At 33.6% G+C, this 11,363-nt stretch overlaps 1 protein-coding gene across 1 annotated transcript; it reads right to left on the minus strand.

The window, feature by feature from the left end:
- Nucleotides 1-484: 484 nt before the first annotated feature.
- On the minus strand, nt 485-11,024 carry LOC140056405 (uncharacterized). Its single transcript, XM_072101770.1, has 14 exons — nt 10,906-11,024; nt 8,903-9,232; nt 8,152-8,445; nt 7,397-7,542; nt 7,024-7,099; nt 5,955-6,392; nt 5,365-5,401; nt 4,901-5,050; nt 4,448-4,650; nt 4,242-4,307; nt 3,412-3,516; nt 2,998-3,092; nt 2,753-2,869; nt 485-2,596 (listed from the first exon to the last, which is right to left on the minus strand). The coding sequence occupies exons 1-14, from the start codon at nt 10,976-10,978 to the stop codon at nt 1,577-1,579; spliced, it is 3,150 nt and encodes a 1,049-aa protein (XP_071957871.1). The 5' UTR covers nt 10,979-11,024; the 3' UTR covers nt 485-1,576.
- Nucleotides 11,025-11,363: the final 339 nt, after the last annotated feature.

Consider the following 11,363-nt stretch of genomic DNA (forward strand, 5'->3'; position numbering starts at 1 on the left):
AAATACAAAACTCTGATAACAAGACTAAATACTACAATGAGCCAAGTGTATTTGTTGCTATTCCCTTACTATTATACCACAGGCAAATCCAAGAAAGGGGCGACCAGCCCTCTGATGATTCGCCATACAGAAAAGCACCGCACATTGCAGAGTATCTTGTCGTCGTCGTCGTCGTCGCTGTCACCACCAGGACCTGTAATTGCAAGTTAATAAGCACCACGAAATGATGTGATCTTATTCGTCATTATTCGTTATCTCACCATTTCTTCTAGTTCATTACAAAATGCACTACCAAAATATAACAATGTTCTTCATTGTCGTCCTTTCAATCAATCTGGTTTACTAAGATATCCAGCCAGGACAGATGTTTTACTAGCACCCCTAAAAAATGATGTTATTCAATGTCGATTGTCTCTGTCTTAACATCACAATCCTATATGAATTGGCCATAGCATTACATCGATACTTTTACCCGCCGGTAAACTTAATCTGAAAAAATTTGTGAAAAGTGAAAACAATCTGAGACAATAAACAGAAAGACATCGGACCACTAATACAATTAAGATATTTACTTATTTTTAGATATTATACACTGACAAATAACAGGTGTAAGATAGATTTTGCCACGCGTCTAGGCCGTTTTACCGATATGCTCATTAGTAGTATAGTATGTGCACATTTCTAATTTCCGTAAAACTGGTAAATCACATTATTTACATTAATCCATGGAGTAAACGTGTCAATTTAAGAAAATAAAGATTAGCCCCACTAATAACCTATTTCCCACATATATACATAGACATTATTATTACGTAATCCCAAGTGGTCAAACTTTATAATACGATAAGTTTGCTTTCTATAATTTAAACATTGATATATTAAATTTACAAATAGCATATGCATTACATTAAAAAAGGATGACGAAAGCACCACATGTCTACTTAACTTCCGTTAAATGAGTACCTCACTCACATCGTCCAACCCTTCGCATCAACGGTTATAATTACGAACAATACAAATATTATAACGAATATAGGCCTATTAAAAAGCATGTCACAGTATTACACAAGATATGGCTATAACACGTTAAAGAAGAAGTGTTCTATTATAGTACCAAAAGTATTTCGTTCATAATCGTTCTTAATGTAACCATTTTTGTTTTCGCCTTCTTGTTGTTTCTGTGTATTTTCAATTTATATTGTGTCTTTTATCATTGTCTGTTATTGGTCTTTGGCTGTTGGATGTGAATTTCACAAAGTAATTCAAAACTCTGTTTAAATTAGCTGTTAGTCCATTATTAGAAGAAGAAGAAGAAGAAGAAGAAGAAGAAGTATGATACGATAAAAAAAATGTATACATACAAATTACAATGAAATATAAATGACTGTTAAAATATACAGTACATTTGTTTGATGCTACGGAACTATTATGTGATTGCTATCTATGTCACGATTCTATTGATTCTATAATTATACTGACATACTCATACACTAATGATAAATAAGATGTAAATGTTGCGATCTAATCTAATCTAATTACTAAAACAAGAAAGGAAGTGTGAAGCCTGGTACAGTAATTACTTTTTCAATGATTCTTTTATAAAATCTAATGACAACACGTGGTATCTGATGCAGTGACCAAGATCTTCATCTTCTTCAAAATTTGTTGTGTAAATCATCAAAAACCCTGATTTACCCTCACTCATAAAAGGAACAATTTGTTCACATTTAACTTTACTTCTGTTTTGTAAAATGTCAATCGGCTTGTAATCCTTTCCACTTCCGGCATGTATCGGCTTTAAACGAATAATTCTATTGTCAGTTGTGTCTTCTAAAAAATGCCACAAACCTTCAAATTTCAATTTCTCTCTTTCCTGATTTGTAGGGTCTTCTTCCTCTATTGTTTTACTCTCTTTTTTAGTTTTCTTTTTTGATTTTCCCTCCGTTTTGAATGGTTTCGTAATACCATGCTTTACATTGTCAATAAAACTCCGTCTCTTTTCTATTTCCTTTGATTCTTCTTCATGTACACAAGGTGTCGACTCATCAGGCTCTTGTTGACTTGTTCCTTGTATGTCTTCTACTTGTTTTACTTCTGTTTCTTTTTCTTTTACTACTGCTCCTGCTTTTTCTTCCTTCGGAGTTTCATTAGATTCTTCATTTGTAGGAACGCTCTCATATTCTGCATCAGAAATGGGTTTTTTCTTGCTTTTAATTGACGATAATGTTTTTGAAACTTTACCAAGTACACCCCGTTTCCTTGTTGTCGCGTCGGTTGTTTTTTCTTCATCTGTTTCATTTGTACCCGCTTGTGGCACATCAGTGTTTGGATTATCATCTTTTGTTTCCCCCAAGTTCTGATTTTCATTTTGCGGTTGTTGATTTGTGACTGGCGCAACTAGATTTTTGACGGAGTTCTTTAAATCTGCAAGCACACCTTGTTTTCTTTCGGTATTTAATGGTTCTTTTGTTGCAGATGCCGATGTCTCTTTGTGATTAGATTTAGCATCATCGGTTTTATTTATAGCTGGAACACAAATAAACTTTCCATCTGAAGAAAGTGCAACACTTACTACGGGCATATAAGTAGTTGAAGTCTGGAAAAAATATGTATTAGTCAAAACTAAGTTTCATTAGTTTAATTATGAATAATATACTGTACTTTGCACGAATGTGCATTTTCAAGTACGGAAAGTATCGGTGAGAGGACAACTATATCAATAATAAACCATCCTCTGAATAAAACACCTTACCTGCTCTTTTTTCAAAAACGTTGTACAATTATCATTACTAACTCCTTCATACACAACCTTACAGGACTGTAACAATGAAACTATCGCACGTACTTTATCATTGTCTGTTTCGATTATCTGGGAAAAGGCAGATTCGTTAGATGCGATTAACAATACTATAAAAGTTGTTTAATAACAGTAAATGTTATTGTGTTAGTATAGTTCGTTGATTAAACTTTACACCATTAAGTCAAAAAAGGCCAAACCTGAATTCGCATATTATCCTCAGCATTTTCCATCTTCAAGTATACGATATTCCAATCAATTTCATTTTCTGTCCACAATATAAAAGGCTGATAACCTACAGAGAAAGAAAACAGTGTTAGCCTTAAACACAGCATGCAAAATGTATATTATACTATTTAGACTTTTATAGATTAAGAACTAAAACTTAAGCCCATTGATGAAATATTTGACTTGGTGAATAGGGCTGCTTGTCAGTACAGTGAACATTAGTTCAGATAAAGGACTATTTGACTGAGTTTGATCGGTCCTAAATTTACATTTAGTAAACCTGTATTGTGTTAAAAATTAACTGACGAGAAACAGTATATCCTTTACACATAAACTTTCTAGATTTAAGCTTAATGTATATTGTATGTAAAATGTGTGATTCTTACTGAAAGACTGCTTTTCGACATCCGCTTGCTTTTGTGTAGATAACGGAAGATACTTGACCCTGAATTCGTTTGTTTGACCATGCCTACCATTTTCATTTGTTTTACCTGTAAAACGCAAAAAATATAAATAATAACTTTACGGATCAATAATCCAGTAATAATAGGCCAGTAGCTTATTCTTGCCAACATAAATAAACAACTACAAAGTAAGTGGAAGGAAACACAAAAGAGAACTAAATCCCTATGTAGATAAAACATAGCCTTTTGTAAGATGGTGGGACCAAACCCTATTAGTCACACAGGCTATTCACCCCTTATTCTCCCCGATGCCTACTCAACTTGGAACACTACATTCCTGAGGTGGGTCTTCCAAGGAAAGTCAATCAGGATGTGGTTAGGGCGCCTTGAGCACTCTGGAGTGGTATGTGCACTATAAAAATCTCATTATTATTATTATTATTATTACCATTTGATTAGTCATTCTTACTGTCCCCTTAATATAAATATATGTTTTGTAGTTAAGTTAGTTAGTTTGGGTATTGATTCTTGAAACTATAACATCAATCAGAATCACTACAATTTCACATTGTTTGATCATCCTACTTTTGATTGAATAAATAGTATATTGTACATTACATTGAATAATTTTGTGCCATCGTTATTGTCTTGGCCCTCGACACGACTACAAATCATTCATAAATATACAAACACGTCCAGCACCAAAGAGAACGTCCTTCCGTTGCGTCCTAGTGGGAATCAAGTATGATACGAACCGAAAGTTTGTTTGTGTACAAACACTAAACAAACATAATTATTCTTAACAATTTTACCTTTTCGTTTTACCCAACCACCAACAACCAGCCGTCCAGTGGATAACTTTTTACCGCTTAGATAATCTAGAATGATAAAAACCCGTTTTTAATATAAATGGAAAGAATGACAACTCAACCAGCCTATTGTATGTCTAAATTATTGCTGATTTGGATTCCATATCGACAGTCATGTCATTAAGTGAGCGCACGCTAGTTTAACTTACCAAATTTTAAATCTTCAACAGAACCATTTGACTCCAATATTTTGATGACGTCATTCATTATTCTGAACAATGGATTTTTGTTTGGCAAAACTACAATCAACTTCCTTTTAATTCTTGACTTAGATTTTGATACATTAACAACCCCGATGAGAATATAAGGGGTATGTTTACCAGGTAACACGGCGTAACTCAGTAATTCCTTTCTGAAAACAAAGATACTACGATGTATAATGTTGATATATACAATACAGAAGGAAGTATCAACTGTACGTTTGACCGGTTGTTTTCCACTAACTTGGTAATTCAACAAAAAAAGATGATTTATTTGAAGAAAGCTTTATATAATAATTAGCATGCTAACGCTAATGTTGTTAATGGAGCAATTCCGAGAACATTCAACACTATATCTCAAACATAGCTCAATAATTAACAATTAAGGTTACAAAATCTTACTCTGCCTGGATTAGCACGTTAGCTTCTTCGTCCCATGTAATACGGGTAGGGAATTCCTGCGTCATGTCAGGAATTCCTCTACACATTATGTACTTATGGTGGTCATTCAAAAGCAAAAAAGCCCTGTTGTTAAGAACTACTCCACCAGAGCTGAAAAATAATACAAAATATAAGGTATTTATATACAATCTTTAAATAATGACCTCGTTACGAGCCGAGACCCATACATACATGGTTTATTAATATGGCAGTTAACACCACGATAACTTCTATAGGCCTACTATTTGTTATTGTATGTATCAAAACTGGATATTTATTAAATTCTTTTAATACTAACATTATTAAACTGTCTCTTTCTTAAATACTGTTAATATTATTTCCCTATTTGCTATGTTCATCCTATAATTACGATACCACCTTTGCTATTTAACATTGTTTTCAATTAAACACAACAAACTACATACCTAAGCAATCTTCCATCTGTATTTCTATGAACTGCATCTAAAAAAATTATTTAATTAAAAAGTTATCTTCCAATCTATTAAAGATGTATTGTCCCCCCAAAAACATGATAAATGAAGATTATTCAAATCAGATTTTGAATAGGCCATTAGTAGTTTAAATCAAGTAAATCACTTCCGTATAAAAGAAACTAAAATTTAAAAAAATGTTAAATTCAACCAAAATCACATTAGTTGGACGCAAATTTGACTATTTTTCCTTTAAATCACATTTTTTCAGGTAAATATTTGTATAGTCAAAGTGAATGACTATAATGAAACTTAGAAAATAGCATAACATATAGCACAATTTTATTGGGTGACGTATTGACAATACAACTGATTTGTTCAAACAAACCAGTTCAGATCAATTATAATCATTTTTTTTCAATTTATGTCATATAATTCAATAGAATGGATGTAAAATGATGGATGTAAACATATTTCTCAGCTTTCCTTATCTCAATATGACTTGATTAGGGTACTCTGGAAATTATAACATTAATAATATAGTCTACCTTGTTTTTATAATTAAATTGTCTCCCCATACTTACTTGTGAGTCTAATGCCTAATTCACCACCAAATCTAAATCGTGTTGTTGGTTTAGCACCAGACTGTTTTGGTTCCTGTTTTACATTCACAAAGCATCCAAAACGCCCTTCATCGTCATCAGTCACAGAGCGGGATTCTAGAGATCCTTCCGCACCTTTCACACCTTTACTTATTTTAGACTTACAATTCAGAGATATATTTGGTTGGTAGATTTTTGTTTTATCTTGATTCTTCTTATTTGGTTTTAAGACAAAGTCAAAGTACGGTTCTTTGTATCCACTAATGGTTATGATATCCAATAGTTGGTCTGTGTAAGTTAACTCAAATGGAGCTGCTACGTCAGATCCTCTTGGTACTACAATCTCACCAAATTTAAATGTTATTGGTTCATCTTTCACTAGATCTTTGTTCACCTTCACTGGTTGAATATCATATTTCTCTTACAAAAATTAAAAAAGTGTTAGATATCATTTTATATAATAAATGCATTTTAATAACGTGCAAATATCATCAGTGGCTCAGAATAAATATAATGACGTACGTGCGCATACATAATCATATAATGTACATTTTGAGTATTCTTCCCTGAATTTATGTTTCTTAGGAACTTTATTCAACAAATTAGTCATAATAACCATAATAATAAAAATGTAGTACTGCAGGGATTATTTTTTTACATAATTTCATTTAAAAAAACATTTATTTTCCTCCATAGCAATACAATACAAAATAGTATACAGATGATAAGGTAAAATAATAATGATAAAGATGATTGTTGGATGGACAAAAGAAAAGAGGCTATGGAGGAAGGCATAATAATAATGGAGTGGAGCTGTACTGGGGTGGAAGGTGTTGCGGAGGGGGTTTGGTTAACGCAATCCTGACCTAGTGCCAGGGTTGTAACTCACAACTCTTTCAACTCCACTCCCTAAGCCTCAAATGAGAATTAATAAGCATGATAAATTATAAAATAGTTTATCCATCCTGTAATTTGCGAGTTGCACATAAGATACATCCGAAAACACAGGCATTCCACATTGTCACTTAATTATATCTTTAAAAAGTGATACCTTTCAAATCTCCTGGTGTATCTGTAAGATGTTGGATGAGTTTATGGCTTGCCTTGTTGTTTGTTATGGTCTCAATCTAAAAATAAATAATGATAATCATGATTCTAAGATCAAGCCCATCTATTATTATCAATTTTAATTAAAAATCCTAACAATCGTACATATTTATTATATAAATATTAATGTTATGACACATCACTGCGTGTCCCGTGCTGGTTCCATTGACTTTTTATAATACACATAGAGTAACAAATAATATTTCAAGAATAAAATTGTGGTTAGGCCTAAATGGAATGTAATACAATTTATAGTTTTAAACAAACAATCTATTTTAATTGTTGTCCATTTTTACCTTGTTTGGTTGTATACTTACAATAGTATAAATGTCACGTTGTTCCTTCTTCCTGGAGTATATAACATACACAACACCCAGAATTACGATCACGACAATTGCTAAAATAACAAAAGTTGCTATAATCGCCCCACTGCTACTAGTTGATGGAGGAGCTGTTACCTCATCTGTTAACATAAATCGTATAATGCATCAGTTCTGGTATTTTATTACAGTGCTTATATTTAACATAGTGGAGCTGTAGCTTGGTGGTTAATGCGCTTCCCTTCCAATCCCAGGTCCCGTGTTCAATCCTGACCTTAACTCACGACTCTTTCAACTATATCACCTAAGCCTCAAATGAGAATAAGTTTATAAGCACGATAGCTTGTTAAATAGTTTAACCATTCTTTTCAAAATCTTGATCAGTACATTGGTTGCCACCCACTGGTAACCAGGGACGCGCCAGCCAAGCCGAACCATTTTAAAAATTTATTTACAAATGAATGCGTATGAGATTTACAAATTACTTTTTTCAAGTTTTTTTCTTTGTGATAACATTTGGTTTTTTCTAAAGGGTTTTACGACTACAGAAAATGATTTGTCTCTGTAAATATTTATATTGTTGAATAAATGTGAATTGAACTTTTGAGCAGTTTACAAATGGTCTGTATGCTACTATGGCTCATTCATTAACAGAGAAACGGGTCTTATGACGGGTTTTCCTGCGAACTGAATAATTCATGCGTGGGTGTTTGTTTCTTTCGTCACCCGGACTGTATAAATCATAAATTTACCTTTAAGCCTATATGTAATTGAGTTACTTGCTTTTTCATTTTTGCCAAGTTCAGATTCGTTTTCCACTTTACAGCTATAGTTTCCTTTATTACTTTCATCAAACGTTTCAATTTCCAATATATCATTTTTAAAGTTGATTTTTCCAGGGATCTCTTTCAAAATCTTATTTCCATGGAACCACGTCCTTGTGATTTGTTTTGGATAAGCATCTTTCAAGTTGCAAGACATTGAAACCTTGCTTCCTCTTACGGCTTCCAAGTCACCTAGGGCCATCAATGTCGGTGTATCCAAGTCTGTCAATCAAAGTATAATCATAAGGATACTGCGGGTAAATATCATTTATTTGGTGCTACAATCTAAGTTCCCAAACTTAATTCAAATGAGATGGTGGGAATTAATTACACATTACACAGCTCAGGCAGCTGAAGACGATCTTACTTATACGCGTTCTGTTCACATACAGCCGAAACACAAGAGCATTGGGCATTGGAGGGCTGTGGGCAGTTATGTACAACACTTCTATTAGTTTTCGTTTAATATAACTTCTATAGGCTTACTTAAATAGGGCTCAAACCACTCGGGTCTACAAAATGTGTATAGCCATTTGAGGAAAAATAATCGCGGTGTGCACAATGTGCTGGAACTGATAGAGTTCATAACGTACAATATTTACAATTAGTTAACAGTTTCGTGGTGAGAAGACGGGACGTGGTTATGTGCTTGTGGTTCACATGGGTATAATACACTTACAATATACGGTTAAAGAACATTTCGTCTGGAAGAGTATAGTAGCTCCAGTAGACTCGTCATTTACTCCACACGTGTACGAACCTTCATCTTGTCTGCTAACAGCATTGATAGTCAGGCTAACATATCCTGCAGTATCACCTTGCTTTGGATCACTCAGCGAGTATCTAGACGCAGCATCGTCTTTTCTTGCAATAACCGTCTCGTTTTTCTTCCAGTAGTATTTGCCGATCACGGCGTTTGTTGGTATGAAGTAACATGGTAATGTAGTGGTCTCCTGCCCTTCAATGGCAAATTGTGACTCAGCAGTGAGTTTGGTAATGCTTTGACCAACTGAAAAAGAACATGATTCTCCAGTTTACAACAAACTAGAGGATTTAAGAGGGTTTATTTATTTATTTGGAATTACACCTTTAGATCGGTGGCACACTTAGCACAAAGGTGCATCCTTCACAATATAAAATATAACAATTAACAGAAAAGTAAAAAAAGGCAAAAGCAACTATCAACCCCTATCCTACCCCCCCCCCCCCCCAATTTACATCGATACATACAGTAGATCATTACTTTACACAATGAATACAAAACAAGATATAGTAAAAGTGTATAAAATAAAATAAAATAAAATCAGCTGATAAACACAGCTTATTACGAAAAACCCCCAACTCCTCCCCCCAAACCCCCCCCCACCCTCCCCCCCCCCCCCACTTTTTTTTCAATTTACTTAATGTAGCAATGTAGATAACATAGTTATTGAGTCATGGAATTCAGTGAATCATTTCGAAATTGCCATGCTTGTTTTAGGTATCTTTTACAAAAACTATCCAAAATATTTTCACACTCTTCATCAATTAAATTATCTGAGTATCCCAAAATATATTTAAGTTTGTCATTTTCAGGAGAAGTATAAAAAGTATCAAACATATCTTTGCTGCCATTTCTATACATATCCACATATAAATTAAATAATTCCTGATTACGTATATTATTTAAAGCTGGACAATTAAGGATGAAATGATGGATGTCTTCGTCCGAATTTGTACCGCACAATTTACATTTTTTATTATTATCAATATTCCAATTTGCAGTTTAACGATGACCTATACTGCTGACTGAAATATAGTCAAGCCACCGGGCTCCTGATTCGGTCGGTGACGTGCATTTGGACAAATATTTTGTACCGTACAGATGCACATTCATTAGCCGGCTATGTTGGTTTGTGGTCTCGGTTTGTTTATACTGTACCATGAATAAAAAACCGTGCATTTGACTAGGGAGAATTTATAGGTGATTCTTTTCTTTCACCCATACAGGTAGGACTATTTATACGTAGGCCTACATCAGACAACAATTGTGAATATTATAAGCTGATCCCTGAATAGAATGTTTTATGTAATAACGATTTTTCTATTCATGTATGCTTTGAGTAACTGATTATGTACGGGTATAAAAACGGGCGTAATGAAAAATACCGAAAAACATATCTCTTGCACTATACGTTTATACTGTATTAGAATATAAATCACTCATGCATAACATTAACAATCATAATTTTAATAATAGTTTAAGGAGTACTGGCTTGGAAAGTGTACTGAAGGCTCTGTGTTTCCTAACACGGCTTCAGCAGGTTCAAAGTACAGTACAGGAACAAGAACGAGGCGTGTGTTTCCAATTTAAAATTAGAATAATTCCCATCAGACTAAGGTAAAGTTTATATTTAAATTCCTGTCATTGTGAAAACTTCACTACCTTAGTCGGTAGGTCCTTGTAAAATAATTATCGCAATATGGAATTAAACCCAGAGTGTATAGGTAATCGTACGCCAAATCGCGATACGGTTTTTTATTTCTGCATAATATGCTCGTTTATATTAGCAATCACATGACACGGATTCATACAGCAAACATAAATTGCAATGTCGACTGCTCCAATGACGCCTGCTCGGTACATGTACAGATATCTTCTACATATACATATACACATACTACGTTTACTATATATCTTACCACTATATTCCAAAAATACTGTTAACATCAATGACCAAAAACTAAGCCATTCCCACGATCTTGTTATCGTCATATTTCCAAATTTCGTGAGTTATAACAAAGCACCAGCCATAAATCTATACATAACGGTTGATTACTTTAGAAAAAAAGGTTTACTCAACCTATATATAGACATATCGTAAAGTACAATGTGCTAATATAAGATACAATACAATGGATAGCAGATAATGAAACTCAACTAGCCTATTCCTGCAACGTATTGTTGGGAATTTCCGACTCCGCCGTTTACCGTCACGTGTTATTTTCATTAGAATATTATAATTACTTAATGTTTTTTTGTAGCCAATGATCTGTATGTACGCCGATTTGTTTCCGTTTAAAATTCTGTGATGACTTTTTTCAACAAAGACAATCTAACAACAACCTCTTGCTTCAAGCATACAATTACGATGATGTCT

Source organism: Antedon mediterranea, chromosome 8 (assembly GCF_964355755.1).
Source record: "Antedon mediterranea chromosome 8, ecAntMedi1.1, whole genome shotgun sequence".
Classification (NCBI taxonomy): domain Eukaryota; kingdom Metazoa; phylum Echinodermata; class Crinoidea; order Comatulida; family Antedonidae; genus Antedon; species Antedon mediterranea.